Consider the following 13500-nt stretch of genomic DNA (forward strand, 5'->3'; position numbering starts at 1 on the left):
AAACATGATAGAAATACTAAAACTAGATACAGAAACAGATGTTTGTGTCCTGCCACTTTGTCATTGTCAGCTATTCGCAGTAGGGCGGCCTGATGGGAAAGGTCACAGCCAGCGTGCCCTGTTCACACTCCTACCTCTTTACTGATTGTCACTAATAATCTCAATAATCCTCTTAATACCTATACTGTCGTCAATCTACTTTACTTTTGCGTTTGGGCAAGGTCAACCTGTTAGATGTTTTTAAAGCTGCTGCTTTTCACCTCACAGCTCTGACAAGATCTGTTATCACTGACACAGGGAGGACCTCCTAACACATCAGATCTGAGAGTGCATAAAGGAAAGAAGGCAGGGAGGGGCACACTGATTTAATATTGGAATGAGCCTGAGGGCTTCTGCTGTAGCTAGAAGGGATGTGGATTAAACAACCTAACGTCAACTGTGTGGATTTGACTACCAGAAAATGATTTCCTGCCCTTCACATGGGTCTTTGTATATCGGAGAAGGAGATGACAGTACGCTTCCTTTGATAAGTAAAATTGATAATTAGGTCTGCATGGCATTCCCATCTTTGTCAGATTGTCTATAATGGGGTTTATTATGCAAGCACAACCCTGATATTGGACAAAGGCAAGTCAGTGAGAACAGATTAAACCATGTGAGTCAACAGTCTGAGCTAATAGGTTTGATTAGGTAGTTGAGAGAGCAGTCAAGAATGTATAGCTTGATTTGAAATTTTATATCACAAAACATTTGTGTATTCCATATCATCACTCATCTTTCTTTTTACAAATTTAGGTGATTTCATTTCTTTTCCTTTCGTAGAGGAATGGCCGTCAAAGATCTCTCCTATAACAGTTTTTGCCTTGCAAGCATAAAGGTGAGATAAGTAAAAAAAAATAAAGGCATTGTTGAGCTAACATTTTGTCTGACACCTATGTTCTGAATTCACCTTTTTTAAAAACAAAAACAAAAACAAACAATCCTGGATCCACAGAAGTCATCCCTGATACTCGTTAGCAGAAAGTCATCGCAGATTTCAATGGTCTAAATGAAAGTTAGTCAAAGCAGCATATTTTGTATATGTGTTTTTTTCTCCATGTAATCCATTCACACAAACCTAAATCACCCGCGTCATATATACCGACAACAACAACAACAACAACAACAACAACAACAACATCATCATACGAGGAAATGTAACTTGTTCAGGAATGTGTTTTTTGGGTTTACGATGTGTTAGTATACAGATTGTTCTTTAAATGTGACCCATTAGTAGAGGTGCTCTTAAATGATCGCTTGAAACATTTCAGCTGTATCAACAGCAGCAGCTCAGTGCCGCCACCAATAAATAAATACATCAGCCATCCCCGTGGGTACATGCCTAAACCAGACAATGCGACTACACCTTGGAACTACAATGTTTAACATTATATTCTTTAGGAAACCCCAGACTAAGAGGAAACTGTAGAGCTGTTGAGGATGTGGTTAACATGAGGGTCACCGGAGGTAGTAATTCATGCCTCAGTTCACGGAAGAGATAACCAGTGTCAGTTACTCTCTGCTTTGCTGTTTGACGATGAACTGGCAGGGTCGAAAACACAGACAGACTGTAGCGACGCGCTGAGGGGGAAGCAAAGTTTTCCCCAAAGAGTTCATGATGCAGCAGGTTCTGATGGACGATTCACGGGAGCCAGCGAATCCAGTGAGGGGGTGGTACGAGGGTTTCTCTCTGCTAAAATCTCACAGTCTTTTTCAAAAGCATGGGGTTAATGCAGTCTTACAAGAAAGGCAAGCTTATCCATATGGTAGCAGGCGTGGTTTAACCAGAAGAATCTTGGTCATGGCATTTGTGAATCTGCCATGGTTTATCTGGAGAGCAGTCAAAAACAGGCCTTTTACCTCTGAGGTCTCACTATGGAATTCAGCTTCATGTTTGTTTTTCATCACCTTTGGACACCAACAGGAGAGTAAGAGTAGAGCCCTGTGAGAGAAGAATGTGGGGAGAGGTTTTAGAGCTCAGTGTCAGGCAAGGATTCAAACAAGATTGTCTTTCTTGTTTTTTTTTTTGTTTTTTTTAAACTAATTTAACATGGTATGACAAATCTCACCAATTACGCTGAAGAACGTCGGAGGGTAGAAGCATTACACTGTTTCAATGACGTTCAACTTGTTTCTGTAATTGGACAGAAAGAAAAAGTGAAATTGTGATGACGTCGGAAGCAGTCAAGAGCAAATAGCAGTTTTATGCTTAATTGTTTTTCTTGGGAATTCATTTAAAGTAAAAGTTAAGCTTGGCAAGGACGGACGCAGGCGAGTGAAACAGCCAAAGCCAAAGTGATGTAGAAAACTACAAAAACATTGTATATTCTAAGCATATACTACTTCCAGGGCCCCTGGGGCTAAAATATGCTGTGGGCCCCTATTAAAGGGATACAACTGCGTGACTTTATGTTTCCATAAAGTTGAGGAACTCACAAGAGAAAGAATGAAAACAATTGAAGCAGCACATGCCGAAGTTGTAATACTCATCGTCTTTGTTGACTTTGTTTTCTTGGTTGATTTCTCTGCTCAGTTGTGATTAACGCTCACAAAGTGAGTCCTTCAAATGAGGTTAACCCATCCATATCACAAAACCACAATGAATAAATAACATATACATTTAAAAGCATAGCGTCTCCCTCTTTCTGCAGCCATTTGGTTTGGAAAAACGAATCAATTTGCAGTGTGATCAGGCAGTGAGTTGCATAAAGGGGGAAAAGTTTCCAGTTGAAATTTTGTACTGATTTTAAATGCACGTAAAAGAGAAAAAGCTCACTTTTCTGATATTTCAGCATCTAGTGGAGGTGCAGTCCCTTCTGTTCCTGTGAAGAGTCCACCTTCTCCAGGATTCTGTTGAAGATCCTCGGCATTCCTCCGTGTTTGGACCTGTTTTAGGGTCGGAAATAATTTCAGGTCAACACAGTCTGCAGAGCATTTGCAGAAAGTTGGCGCTTATAGTAAATTCCATTGAACAAATCTCCGGATAATAAAATGATCTACTAAAAAAAACAGTATCTCCAGAGAGCCTCAGGAAGTTAAACAGCTTAGAGTCAGGGGTCAAAGATCAACTCACCTTCCACACAAGCAGAAATACAAGAGCTAGGAGTGGAATGAACAGCAAGGAGAGAAGGCTTCGCTCCACCACCTCAGTCAGGGCGCTCTGTTCATCTGTGACAAAAAAGAAAAGAAAACATCACTTTCTCTCTTCTGACTCTTGACATGTTTAGTAACAAATCAGGACCCAAAAATGTTAGGTTGATGACACTGTTCATCTAACTTTTAATGTCTTTTTCTGGGTGTGATCAAATGTTTGTCAGCTGGCAGTGGACATTAAAGATGACTTGCAGAAGTGGCAAAGAAACGATCAAATGATAAGCAGCCTTCAACTGTTGATTATAAATATCAGAGTTTTAATTACACAATATTAGCCTTAAAGATCTTAAGACATATGAAAATAATCTGCTTTGGATTATAACTTTTGTCTGATTTACCCATTTAAAACGTTTTAAGTCCAGAATATATGAATATCCTAAGATTTTTCACTTTAAGGGCCCTATTTAAATGAGCTGTGGTGCATGGTCTAAAGTGCATGGCGGAAGTGCATTTAGGGCGTGTCTGGATGCAAAGTCAAAAAGAGTTGTATTTAGTCTCTTAATCATTCATAGCTGTGTTTTGGGCGTAACTTGAATTAAGCAAATCAGAGTGTTGTCTCCCATTCTCTTTAAAAGCTAGGTGCGCCTGTTATTGAACTGCTGAGGAGGAGGAGGAGGAGGAGGAGGAAGAGCGCTGCTGCGCGTCCCTGGTTAGATTGTGCCAGGCTCAGGATTTCTCAGTCTTCATAATTCAAACAATAAAACACGTTTTTTCCCTGTAGCTGTCGAGAACATGGGCCTAAATGAGATGTGATGTACAAACTTGTGAACTTCAGAACTACGTAGTGAGTGACATATATCAGCTGAAAGGTTTATGCGCTCTCCTTCCTGCCTGTCGGCGCATGGAGATCTGCCTTCCTCTGCTGCTAGCTTTCTCACGGTAGGCTTTATATTACTTCCAGCCTTCATCCCCCAGCGGAGAATGGTGAGCATATGGGGTTCTATGTGCTGTTACGCACGGTGCAGCGGCCAGACATGGAGCTCTTATTGTTTCATCTTGTGAACTGGGTGTGTGTTTGTGCATGTGGTACCAGATGCTCCCAGCGAGGGTCTATACAGACTTTAGACCAGGTTTTTGTTGGACAATGGTGCTATCACTTTCTTTCTTTCACAAGATGTCTCCTACTTCCACATCACACTTGTATAAATCTTATATTGGACCCCGATTGGCTTCCAAAATAGTTATGTCGCAAAATCACACTGATAAATCAAGGAAACTTAAATTAAACTCAAATTTAACTTGAGCAGAAAAAAACCCAGCCACTTCCCCATTCAGCAAATAGATGTGAAAACAACCTTCTAGACTTCTAAACTGCACATACACGATTACACATAGTATAGGTCAAACATCCAAGAGAACTGAACACAAAAAACTAAGATGAATTATCTCTTATCAGTTATTTTCCGTTTCACTAGACAAAGTGGTCAGCTAAGCCACTGTATGAGCCAATAGGAAACTCACTTCAATGTTACTGTTGTATAAGTTTATCACATTTCATTAAGCATTTACTCGGTATTATTGTGTATGTTTCTATACAAACAGTTTAAAGCATCTCTGTTAAAACCACATGACTGGGACATCAAATCACTGACACAGAAACAGACGAACTTTTGAAATTGTAGCACGGTAGTAGGGTATCAACAAGGCGGACAGAGAAAAGCCTTTTTGCAGCAGACAAGATAAGACATGAGACACAAGACGTGATGAGGAATTTGCCCTGCAGAGCGTCATTAATCAAGTGACAGCAGCTCCGGGGAAATGGGCTGACTTGCTCTAGAATGTGGCAAAATACTGTCGCCGGCAAAAGCTGCCGCTTTGACACACCAGCTGGGCTGGTTTTGCAACCCGAGAATTGCAAACTTACGTGGTTTGCAGTCTGTTGCGCACTCTGTGTCTTTACTGATGGGCGTGGGAGATTCTGGAGAAAAATAAAAAAGAGATGGGTTGGTGAGTTTGGGGTTACGAGAGGAGACAGGCAAAAAAATCTGAGGATGGATGAAAAAGGGTGGAGCGTTGGTGCCGTATGATGACAACACTTCATTGTCAGGTGCTAAAAAGTTAACTCAACGCTGCCTTTTTTTTTTACCCCCACCCCCCCCTCCCCTACACACACACACATAAAAGATCTGATCCGACCACTCTGGCAAAGAAAAGCCAAGCGCTTGGGAAGATTGGAAGATTGCTCTGTAATCAACACGTATACAATCAGGTTTCGGCCCTTTTCTTCCTTTTCACGTGCGCTACCTGGGGACATCTTCCCTCAGTCCTGTGACTCAGCCATGTCTCAATGGGCCGTCTAAGCACTGAGACCGTTTCGAGTTTTTTATCTTGCAAAGTTCTTGTGAAGAAATAATGGTTCCTGGATTAAAAGCTTCTCGAAACGGCCACAAGAGATCTGTCCTAAATAGAGTCTGTTCACAATAGTCCAAAGAGGGTGGCGGGGGTTTTACAAGCAGAATTGAGCTTGTGACTGGAATATTGCTGGTTTGAATCTGTAGACCAGCTCAGAAAATGTGTGTGGGATGTGTGACCTACATTGTCAACTGCTGCAAATGTTTTCAACAATAAAACACTTCTGGTCGGTTAACCCAAATACTAAAAACGCGCATTTTCTCACTTATCACATGGCGGTATCAGGCGGAGCTGATACTTTGGATTTCTTTTCTGAGGTTTTGAGATATTCACATCTGACATTTCACATCTGCCATCCCAATATGGTGGGAGTGTAGGGAAACGCAATTATGGTGCACAAAGCACTGCAAATGACTTTTACACAACTCAACAGTCATGTGTCCCACCACAAACAATTTTCTGATTACTCTGGATAATCAGACGTCAGACCTTGATGTAAACATTTTTTATTGGAGCTACTTTATTTTTAATAAACAGTCCCTAAAAACCTGTTGATACATATCTCAAAACTGTCCGCACGGCTAGACACAACTAGAAGTGACAAAATCTGTGATTTTGTGACCCTTTACGCAACACACTTCTCCACGTATACGTTTACCTCATTATTTGAAACTTAAGCAATCTAACTTAATATGAATATCCAACACTGTAACATTATATATGACAGAAAATAAGGGAAAGCATAATAGGTCCTCTTTAATAAAAGTGATAAATAGCTTTCCAGACCTCTGTATTCTAACCAGAAACAGTTGTGAGGACATGGATTGTCAATGTTCTGAGCAGTGAGATTATTATTCATGTGAAGAAATAGGCTACAGCTATCACACATTGGGGCATTTCTCTACACCCTGCAGATGCACTCTGTTTGCCAAATAAAATGTTGGTGTTGGTGAGTCTTGGGCTGCATGAAGAGACAAATCCAAACTCAGAGTGTGAGAAATCCAAACAGACATAGAAACATCAGCTTCGTCCAGAGAAAGCTGGACTGACGTTCGCAGTGTCCTTTGGCTTAAAGCAACGCACACCAGATGGGATGAACATGAGAGACAGTTTGTTGTGGGGATGTTTCAAATCACTGTACTGGGGTTAACACCTGAGATATGTCCGTTCAAACTGTTTACGTCACTGTCTCAGCCAATGCTGTCACCCCAGGTAAGATTCACATCATGTATTAGCCGAAACCTTTAGCCAGCGATGATCAAATGCACGGAGGACCAAACATCTATAAATCACATCTGGCAGGTTTCATAGTAAAGTTTGTAAACTTAATAAAAGCCTACAGCACTATGCACAGTAAAGCCTGCCAAACATTAGTGAAATATTTAGGAAGCAGAAATAATCTGCAGCTGATTCTGAAGACGGCAGGCAACCAATTTTTTACCTCACTAATAAACCTGCAGTTAATAGTGACGCCAGCAACGAGCGCTCCCAAAAACAGCTCTGCGCCAAAAAAACATTAATGAAACCATAAACACAGCAGCAATGTGAGCTGCATCTAATGACTATTTTCAAATTTAATGTTTATCTTTCTCTCTTTTGAGTAACAGGATTGATTTAAACCTAATTTTGTGTTTCTTATATAGGATAGGGGGCATTTCTTGATTGTACAATGTTAATTATCATTAAATCACAGATTTCCTACCCAGATGCGTACCAAGAGATAGCCAAAGCTACCGTCACTTCACACCTCAGATTGCAGGTATATTTCTTTGTCACGTAATGTCAATGAAGTGCCACCGACATGTTAAGGTGCCAAAATTCTCACTCGGTTAACCAGAACAACAGGCAGGCCACATATAAATACCACATATAATAACAATTCACCTATTAAATATTCTTCTGTTGTTACTGTGTATGGTGTGGTGGGACAAGGAGGAGGGTCACAGTCATCTGAATCTTCCCTATTCTGTGCAGCTATAAGGAAGTCTTTGACGAAGTCAAAGTATCGCGCTGTCTGCCACCTCTCTTCCCTGTAGTGGCACTCAAAATCATACATGATCGGCTCCTGCGAAGACAAAAACACAGTTCAAAGAGGAGAATTCATGTCTGTCTTTAAGCAGTTCTTCACAAGAGCAGTAAAGGGTGTAGCTAAGAGGATTAACTTGCCTTTAAAGCTGAAATCCATGACAAAGAACAATGCTACTGCATAAGCCGATAAAGGACACTCACTTTGTAATAAGCATGTGTGCATTGTAGTAAAGGTTTGGATCATGCTAGATTCTTAGCCTCACAAAGCCATATATTTGCCTTGTAGGGAATATATTTTACACATTAGTGTGTAATGTTTATTTGTAATTTGAACACAATTCAAATTACCTCTAGGATGACAATTTATGGATTTCAGCTTTAAACACACAAACCGAGGCTGCAAAACCGTCACTTCAAACATATACTTGTAAACACGGTTCACACAGTTAAACAGTGTTTTCCATCTGTTATTGGACACGTTCAGTAGGTTTATGATACAACCACAATATGGACTTACCACAGACCCCAAGTTGAGCCGCAGTTCTTGAAGCATTTGTATGAAGATGCTAATATCTTTTCTGTTGGATGAAATGTTTCCAAACTTATGCGCTAAATCTTGTAAACTCTCCTCCAAGTAGAAGACGTTTAATTTTACCCAACACATCCCACCCTAGAGGAAAAAGAGCAGAGATATGGCATAAAATAATTAAATACATCATCAGATTTACCAAAATATCAACAACAAAGCTCTCAATAGAGTGACATCCATCGAAGTCTAATAATCCGCCCCGTCAGATGTTACTTTCACAGTTAAGACGGAACTTGGCACATGACACAATATTTACACTGTACAATGGTTATAAGGTCAGCCAAAGTTTGTCGTGAAGGTGTAGCTGAGGAAAAGATAACCAAAGTCAATGGGCTCCTTCCTCTTGGGAGCACAAATGTGTACACATGTAAAGTTTGTGTAAATATGAGTAATGGTCAGGAAGTCCGCTCATATGAAAATACAAACCTCTCTAGTGAAAATTGAAAAGTTGGAAGTGTGAAAATGCTAAATTTCACCAAAACTGTTGGTCACAAGCCAACAAAATGCTGGTAATCATCACCCCAATTTATTATTCCCCATGATTTACTATATTATTAATATCTTACCTCTTCTTTTGGAACGTAATGTACAGGAATTTTGTAATCTTTAGGAATATTTTGTCTCTGTAAAAAGAAAAAAGGTACAACATTATATTGCAGACAAATTGTATTAAAATCCTACAAAGTAGCAATAATGCACATAAACTGCAAACACACAATGACCTAATACAAATATAACTGAAGGTTAATTGTGTAGCTTGTGAACAAAGAGTCACTTCATTCTTGATGAGTCAAATGCGAAGCAAGTTTGCTTCCAATTCTATTTCCTCCCTTTGCTGACGAGATGTTTTTTTGACCTTTGTACTATTTACTTTGCTGAATTATAACATTATATATCCTTCTAGATCCAGAATTGGTTCAGTAGTGGCAGCCATGATTCTGACAAGATGCCAATGAAAATGACGTAAGACAACCAATACGTTTCAAAAGTCTGACAAATTACGAGTGCTGTTGTATTTTTGTAGATTAAACAAACAGTATCTATTGTACATTATATATTCAATGTAGCTGGATGTTTTAGCCTGTGTAATGAATGTATTTTAAGGTATCTTTAAAGTTACTCATAGTGTAGTAATGTGATAGTCCAGCATGAATACGATACCCATAACTACACTGGAGCTTTAGCTGAAAATGTTTGAATTAAGGTTAAATTACAATATTGTCCTTACCAAAATAGAGAGTCTTGAGATGTCATCTGTCACTGGGTTGACGTCAAATTTACTTGAATGTACCCCAAGCGTGATGAACAGCAGTAAATGGACACAGACGCGTATCCAAATCTGCAAAGAAACGTTTTGACAATTAGTCACGTCTTCTACATACAATACTGTAAATAATAACAACACATTAAATAGGAGTATTTTTCAGTCTATAGATAATATCAAACACACTGTAACCAGCATGAGTTGAGTTCACTGGCTCATTGTTTCTGATAAAGTCAAAGTTTCTGTAACATTACATGCAGAGTCCTTAGTTGCTCAAACAAAATGCAAAAGCATTACTGATTGAATGTGTGGGTTAGTAAATATATATTTGTGCCCTCTTTAAGTGCATTGATGCCGCAGGAAAAGACATGCCACTGTTCCAAGAATCAACAACGGCTTCATTCCATCCAAATGTGAAAGAAATTGCACCATCTAAACGGTATTCAGCCATTTTATTATTTACACGTGTGCATTTCCGGCTGTGACATGTGAAAATGTCTTCTCTGTAAAGGACCTATTGGATTTTAATCAGACATTTGGCGCTGTGTAACAAAGACGGCTTTTCTGGGATTCTGTTCAGGATTGATTCAAATTTCTGTTGGATCTAAGGGCCACTAGAGATAGACGGACTGAAATCAAATACTTTACATTTCAATGCAATTGTAATACTTCCAGTACATCAAATCAATTCATTGACTATGTGAATTACTTTCCTTTTCCATACCAATGGGATAATTTTTTATCACCACTACTGTTAATAATGGTAGTCTTCCACCAGGCAACATTACTTATTAGTAAACAGAGGCTCCTTTCATACAGATGACAGAGCTGCTTGAAACTGACAAACTAGCATTTTCCATCCTGTTTTAAATGGACAGACCAGCATTTTTCAGACCACCAGTGAGCTGTTTTCAGTTGCTGTCGTGTGGCTGGCTCTCAGCCGACTTTAAGTGCTGTGAGAAAGGTAGACTTCTAATAACTGACTGACTGTCATGTTGGAACAGGTGTATCATAAGGGATCCAAAAACTATTAAATCATAGATCTTTACATCGGGTGAAACTGAGATGCGGGCGTTTCTGACAGTCACCGGTTGCCAGATCTTAGTGATTTTCTAGGAACAGTGAATTCCAGTTACCACTCAACCTGTCTGTTAGACCTGAAGGATTTACACAGTGCCTTAAACATAACTTTTGTTCATTTACAAGGAAACTCCAACTTTAAGGTGTCTTTAGGAAATGGAGAACTACCTGGTGTTGTAGTAGGTGGTGCCTAATGGAGCTGCAGTGGTTTATCATACATTAACAGACAGCCTTGCCTTGGCTGACCTCGTGCCTCTTCTCGGTGCCAATCTGGCCATATTTTGCAATGGACCCGCAATTCTCTTCTTAATAGAGAATAGGGCCAGCCAGAGCCCAACCCAAAACAATTCAGCAACCTTGAAAGTGAACCTCGTCTTTGGTGAATAAAGCTTTAGAGTGTTTCACGAATGGAACTGAAAAGATCATAGTAAGCTGAGCCATGTCTAATCTTCAGGCCAATCAACAGGATTTTGTTCTATCGTTTATTTAATCTAGGGTTTGATGACCATGCTTGCTCTTTTGCAGCAACTTGTGGCTTCTCATTCACAGTTATACACATTCATACTTTTGCCGTCTACATTTCCCTGCTAGTTTGGCGGTTTAGATCAGTCAAATCTTCAAGGCAGAGTCCACCGCCCACGTTCCTCCTGTTACTATATATTTGTCAAACGGAACACAACAGGAAGAGAATGGAACAATGATCCATCGACAGCAGGAAAGGCTGAAGGGAAAGCGTCATGTAAAGGGCAGATGGGATGTAATTCAATTCTGCCTTTCTTCTACTGCTCACCACAACTAAACGTCTTCAAACGGCAGTAATGTGACAAGTAATGTTCCAGGAGAGATTAAGACAAATGTGTTGGACATATTGTGATTCATCAGTTATGCCTCAACCTCTGCAGGTCATGAACCGCATTTGTAAAGGATATCAACAGTGAATGAAGTCAGCCCAATTTACAAGGTCAAGTAGTCATGTTACAAGTTGTTACAAGCACCCCAGAAACCTTAAAACAAATCTACTTCCTCTAATTTTAAGGAATTAAAGGAAATTATGCACATAAAGCATAAAATCGCCAATAGGATCTTTGTCTTCTTCAAAATATGCACCCTACATGAGCTAAAAGATGTTATTTAAGAACGTCCAGACATGGCAAAAGACCAAAGTCACACACAATCTCAAGTGATATCCTCACTCACAGGCGGTGAGTTTTAGTCTTCAGGGGGAAGATGTAGCTTTACATTTTTTACAAGGCCACCAGATAGACCAGCTTCTTAAATTTCACTTCATGTTGCAACAAAGCAGCAGGGCTGACTGTTTACTTTTATTCTATGGCTTCATAGACACTTTCACTGTATAAACTGGAATTTCACTCAACACTTTCGCAGGCACTGCCCTCTTTTATCCCTGCAAGGTTTGTTTAAAGGATGATTCAGTAGGTGGTAGCCACTAATGCCTTCATGTCAAACAAATGAAATGATATCCCTTCTTGACAGGCTGGAAAACCATATCAACTCAGTAAAAAAAAGATGTAAGGATATAAAAATCAAATGCCTGTTTGATTTGGACAGAATCCAGTGCATAAAGGCTCAAATAACAGAGCTGTCACTCACAAAGTAGACTATGTTATGAGCACTGCCACTCCCAAACTACAGGCACCTACAATGTGTGCTTGTTATGACATTATACATGTTGGTCTCACACCGTCTGACATTTGTGTTCTTTGCCAGTCAATTTCAGTTTGAAGAAAAATGTTAAACTAAACTGCGTGTAAACACCTACATAAAATCTAGGATGTTTCTCTCTACAAGTGCGTTCAGTAAGTAGAATAAAGTTAGTAAAGTGGTAAAATGTTCTGAACACATCTGCAGTCTTCATGCTGAGAGCAGAGCAGCTGTGACTGGCAAGCAGAGCTCATATTTGCCATTGATTCTCGTGTTCTTTTCAACCTATGGTCATCCCTGTGGCTTTTTTGTGAGAGCGAGTACTCTAGGGCCAAGTAAACATAGCAGTAAGCACAGCAGGACGTGATGTGTGAGTGATGACAGCAATATCTGAAGTCATTCCCGGGCTTTATGAGACACATTCACAGCCCATGAAACAAGCCAGGTGAAAGTTACAAATGCTAGAGGAGCTGCAAGTTCTTACAGCAGCACTGTGTGAAATACAGGGGGAGTATTGAGCTAATTATTTACTATTTATCCTTATTGTAAAATTAACTTTGATGTTTAAATGTTGAAAGGTCAGGAGCGACACAGAAAGTGCGACTGACAGTGAACTGGCAGCCGATTTGGCCTCTAGTGGTGCTGCAGCTGATGGTGGGGATACCGGTGCCGGTTGTAATTCTGCAAAGAATACAATTAATATATCCGCAATAATAGACCTACTTTCTGATTCCACGGTTTTCCTCTTCTCCATATTTGTATATTTTATGTCTTATGTGCTCATTTATCCAATGGTAGAAGTTCTTAAACAGTCCTTAAATCTCGAAACAAAGTAATGAAACATTGGGTTTGGAGATTTATTTATTTTTTAACATTCAATTAGGTCTTCGTTGTGCGAGTGCGTCGTGCTCTCAGCAGCTCGGAGAAGGTCACATCATGGGAACGTTAATAATATATATATATACATATATATATATTTATATATTCAAAGTACCGCCCACGGCACGAGACCCGCTGATTATCATAGAGATTATCAAATCTCACTGGAGCTCTTGTAGCTGACAAGTTGTGAAGTGGCTTTCTGCATAACTTGTGAACAGATTTTCAACAAAGCTGGTATGCAGGTGGGCCTTGGGGAACGGAGTAGCTGTTTAGATTTTGATGGTAGTCCAGATCTGATATTCCTATACTTCCAGTTCTACTTGTGCAGCACTGGTGCAGACTTGCACTCTCTAAGGGCCCTTTAGTTTTCCATCATATGCTACTATGAAAGGCCTGACTGAGGATGGATGAAAGGAAATGTTAACAGTCCCTTTTCGGGAGCCCAAAAGGT

General features: G+C 39.8%; 1 protein-coding gene across 1 annotated transcript; it reads right to left on the bottom strand.

Annotated features, from left to right (window-relative positions):
* Nucleotides 1-756: 756 nt before the first annotated feature.
* kitlga (kit ligand a) lies at nt 757-9442 on the bottom strand. The gene is made up of 9 exons (XM_070907570.1): nt 9390-9442; nt 8728-8784; nt 8090-8242; nt 7429-7609; nt 5057-5110; nt 3113-3207; nt 2816-2925; nt 2109-2173; nt 757-1981 (listed from the first exon to the last, which is right to left on the bottom strand). Exons 3-8 carry the CDS (start codon nt 8234-8236, stop codon nt 2143-2145), a joined length of 618 nt encoding a protein of 205 aa, XP_070763671.1. The 5' UTR covers nt 8237-8242; nt 8728-8784; nt 9390-9442; the 3' UTR covers nt 757-1981; nt 2109-2142.
* Nucleotides 9443-13500: the final 4058 nt, after the last annotated feature.

The sequence above is a fragment of the Enoplosus armatus genome, chromosome 6 (genome assembly GCF_043641665.1).
Source record: "Enoplosus armatus isolate fEnoArm2 chromosome 6, fEnoArm2.hap1, whole genome shotgun sequence".
Lineage (NCBI taxonomy): Eukaryota > Metazoa > Chordata > Actinopteri > Centrarchiformes > Enoplosidae > Enoplosus > Enoplosus armatus.